The sequence below is a fragment of the Panthera tigris genome, chromosome B3, assembly GCF_018350195.1.
Source record: "Panthera tigris isolate Pti1 chromosome B3, P.tigris_Pti1_mat1.1, whole genome shotgun sequence".
NCBI classification, from domain to species: Eukaryota; Metazoa; Chordata; class Mammalia; order Carnivora; family Felidae; genus Panthera; species Panthera tigris.
The window spans coordinates 146,632,574-146,637,148 of NC_056665.1; the positions used below are offsets into that span (position 1 = coordinate 146,632,574).

At 42.4% G+C, this 4,575-nt stretch overlaps 1 gene segment (V, D, J or C); it reads right to left on the reverse strand.

Moving 5' to 3' along the window:
* Positions 1–361: 361 nt before the first annotated feature.
* LOC122239747 lies at positions 362–926 on the reverse strand. The segment is given in 2 exon segments: positions 362–714; positions 816–926. Coding segments are annotated over 2 exon segments (384 nt in total).
* Positions 927–4,575: the final 3,649 nt, after the last annotated feature.

A 4,575-nucleotide genomic window follows, 5' to 3' on the forward strand; every position in this document is an offset into this window, starting at 1 on the left:
GGATCCTGTAGTCCTGGCTGCACAGTGAGTGCATCTGGGACTCCTGTAAATGTTCAGCTGTTGTGCGTCAGGAAATCTGCAATTCACTCATACTGAGAGACAGGAGTAAGCAATGCAAACAACTGTGTCTTTGTGCATGTTAGGGTAGTTTTCCTATGACAACACAGTTGCTAATTCAGAGAGTTAATAGATAAAGACAGAATCCTGTGACCAGAGAGGCTCCCTAGAGAAACTGCTGTGTGGAGAGGAAGCCCCAGACCCTGACAGGAAACCTTCCCATAACCTCCATCTTCACCTGCTCCTGGGAACACAAAGCAGAATTGTGCATAGTGTGCGCCCCCTGGTGGTGCTGATCCCCCCTGCAGGGAGGTTTGTGTCAGGGCTCCCAGTGAGGTCCCCTCACAGTGTCACTTGCACAGTAATATGTGGCCGTGTCCTCGGTCTTCAGGCTGTTCATCTGCAGATACAGCGTGTTCTTGGAGTTGTCTCTGGAGATGGTGAATCGGCCCTTCACGGAGTCTGCGTAGCCTGTGCTACTTCCATCATCATAAATATATGCGACCCACTGCAGCCCCTTTCCTGGAGCCTGGCGGACCCAGCTCATTCCATAGTTACTGAAGGTGAATCCAGAGGCCACACAGGTGAGTCTCAGGGACCCCCCTGGCTTCACCAGGTCTCCCCCAGACTCCACCAGCTGCTCGTCACACAGGACACCTGCAGACACAAGACATCTTGGTCAGGAAACTGTCACACATCCACTCTTTCTCAGTCATGTCCACTCACATACTCAGTGTCTCCCATTCACCGTGAATTACCTTTTAAAAGAGCAAGCAGGAAAACCCAGCCCAGCACAAACTCCATGGTGAGGTGTGTGTGTTCTGTGCTGAACACAGAATGGGAACACCTGGGACTCCCGGGGCTGGAGCTCCTCTCCCAGCTGCAGGGTTGGAGCTGGACTGGTTTAATCAGCACAGGGAGGGCCCTATTTGCATATCCTCTGACTATATATCAGGCTCCAGACTTAGATTTGTTTCAAATTTAAAACCAGTGTTTGAGAGGCACTTCTAGATCACTTCTTGCAGAAGGGACTGTGACAGTATAAATAATTCTGATCTGTGAACACAGTGATCTTTTCCTCTGTGTTTGCCATTTTACATGTCTTTCTCCCAGCACATCATGTTTGGTATGCTATTTTACTTTTTAGTGAAATTTAATCCTAAATACTTTATTTTGTGCCATATATTTTAATGTGTGTTTATTTTTGTGTGACAGATAGAGGGAAGGAGAGAGAGATCAGAGAGAGAGAAAGGGACAGAGAATCCCAAGCAGGCTCTGCACAATCATTGCAGACCCTGCCTTAGAATTAAACTCAGGAACCATGAGATCATGACCTGAGCCAAAATCAACAGTAGGCCCTTAACGGATTGAGCCACACAGATGCTCCATTTTGTGCCATTTTCAATTGTGTGATTTTGTTATTTTTTTCATATACTATGTTTTAGGTGTGTGGAAATACAACATATTTTTGTATGTTGATTTGTACCCTGAACTTTTTCTGAGTTTATTAGTTCTGATACTTTTTTTGTGGAGATTCTAAGGTTTCACTATATGTAAGTTCATGTGATTCTCAAACAAATAATTTTCTTCTTACTGATTTACATGTCTTTATTTCATTTTCTTACCAAATTTTTATGGGTACATCTGCAACTTGTAGGAGCAGCAAGCCTTTTCCTTCTTTGCTTCTGTGTTCTTTGTCTGGTCTAAGGATTCAATTGACATAAGACAGATCTACAGAAGAGAATAAATTTCATTTTGCATGTGCACAAGCTTCCTAATAATATGACACCCAGAGAATGAAGAAAGGAGGTGGCCCTTGTGCCTTTTAGAAAAAAAAATGGATTTGCGAAGAGTTAACAAGACAGAGATTTGGGTTTGGGCAAGTCAATTAGTGAGGAATTAACAAGGCTTGTTGGCACAGACTTCTTGGTGCTAAGTTCCCATTTCTGGTGCTAAGGATGGTTCTTCCATTCTGGTAGAGGGAAAGGAAGTTTCCCAGGAGAGATTTATGTCCTGCTCTCAGGGGGACAAAGAAGGGTCACAGATTGCTTAGACTAGCTGTACTCTAGTGACTTTCCTCCAAATAAGCCATGTGACAAGATGACATACATTGGGTGCCATATTTTACTGGTCTTCATGTTACCATGTGGAATACCTATGTAGGGAATGAGCATCCTTGCCTGGCTCCTAATGTGACAGGAAAAGCTTCAGTTTTTCACTGTTAAATATGCTGTCAGGTGTGGCCTTTTCATCTATGGCCACGATTTTGTGGAGGTTATTTCTTTCTTTCCCTCAGTTGCTGAGATTTTTTAATAATGACAATTTGTTGAATTTTGTCTAGTTTTATATGTATCAATAGATGATCTAGATGATCAACAGATGTGACTGCATTGTCACATATGACCCTTTCATTGTGCTGTTGCATTCACTATGCTAGGAGTTTTGCATGTATGTCCATCTGAGATATTGGCCTTTAGTTTCTCTTCTTACGGTGTCTTTCAATTTTGCAGCATAGTAAGGTTGGTCTTGTAGATGAATTGGGGCATATTCCTTTCTTTTCAGTTTTTGGTAAGAGTCTGAGAGGTATTGTCATTAAGTGTCTTTTATATTTTGATATAATTCATAGATAAAGCCCTGTGTTACTAAGCTGACTTTTTTCTTTTGGGGCGGTGTATGATTAGATTTTAGATTGAATTTTATTTGTTTTCATCCTGTTAATTTTCTGTTTCTTCAAGTACAGTCTTGCGGATTGTTTGTCTCTGGAAATTGCCTAGTTGCCCTTAGTTATCTAATAATGGGTCTATAATTATCTAGGAATTTTCTGTTATTGTTTTTCACTTCTTTGGTATCAGTTATGTCCCCTCCTTAATTCTGATTGTATCTGTTTGAGTTTTACCTATTTTCCTAGTAGAGATGCTTTTTCAATTGCATTTAGCTTTCCAGATATCAATTTCAATTTGTTAATTTTTTGTTTTATTACACTTTTTATTCCTTTTATCTGTTCTAATAATTTCTAGTATTAGTTGAGTTAATAAAAATGCCAATGAATGTATCTGGGAAATTCTTATTTATATGGTACCACAAAGCACACAGAAGTGAGAAAACAATCCTGAGAAAGAAGAACAAACCTGGAGACAGCACACGTCCTCCTTTCTAAGTATATTGCAGAGGTACATTGTCTATAACACTGTGCTGCTGGCACAGAGTCAGACACACAGACCAGTGGAGCAGGTTACAGAGACCAGAGTGAAATGTGTCTGGATGCAGTCAGCAAATCCTCCATGAGATTTCATAGAATTAAAATTAGGGAAAAAATGGCCTCTTTCACAAGTGGTTTTGAATTCCAGTGAGTAAAATAATGACATTTGGTCCTTATCTTATAACATACAGATATGTAGACCCCCATTCAGCCCCTTCCCTGGAGTCTAGCAGACCCATCTCATCAATTAGCTACTGAAGGTGAATCTAGAGACTGCACAGGAGAGTCTCAGGGACCCCCTCCCCCGCCAGGCTTCTCAGTTCTCCCCCAGACTCTACCAGCTGTACGTCACACAAGACATCTACGGATACAAGTCAGGAAAATGTCACACATCCACTGTTTCTCTCACTCATATCCACTAACATAGTCAGTGTTTCTTGTTCATCATGAATTACTGTTTAAAATAGAACCACGGAAAACCAAAGTGAACCCAAACTCCATGGTGAGATGTCTGTGTTCTGTTCTGATCACTGAATGTGAACACTTAGGGGCTGGGGCTCTTCACCCAGCTACAGTTTCAGGGATGGGAGGGTTTAATCAGCATACAGATGTCCTTTGACAATATAGCAAATTTTGCAATAGAATCCTCAAGAAGCCAGTGACCCTTGGCAGGTGTAAGGGATGGGGCAGTGTTTGGTGTCACAATATCTTTCAGGACATTGTGATTTATTAATTTGTGATTTTGCTGCAGTGATTATCAGTACCCATGATAATCCTTATTTTCACATATGCACCCAAACACTTGAGGTAAGAATCAGTATACCACCATTGTACAGGTTAACAGATACACTGCAGCAGAGACAGAGTGTGTGAATGTCCAAGATCACGTATGAGGTGAGAGTAGTCCCAGTATCTGAACCTGTGCTCCCCATCAGGGGACCCACCGGCCTCCTGAACCACATGCAGGACAAGGCTGGACATCCCAGTGAGGTTTGCAGGTTCCTGACCTTCTAGAAGTCCCAGGAGAGTGATGGGTGGAAGCCAGGTCTATTCTGTCACAAATTGGAGAGAGTGAGAAGCCTCGACAGAGACTCACAGAGCTGATGGAGATGCCAGGGGTTTTCTACAGACACAAGGGGTCATTTACACATGAACTCTATGTGGACATCAATGGAAACCCTCAATATGGAGCCTCTGGGTGGCTCAGTTGGTTAAGTGTCTGATTTTGACTCAGGTCATGGTCTCACAGTTCATGAGTCTGAGCCTTGTGTCGTGGTCTGTGCTGACAGCTCAGAGCCTGGAGACTGCTTCATATTCTG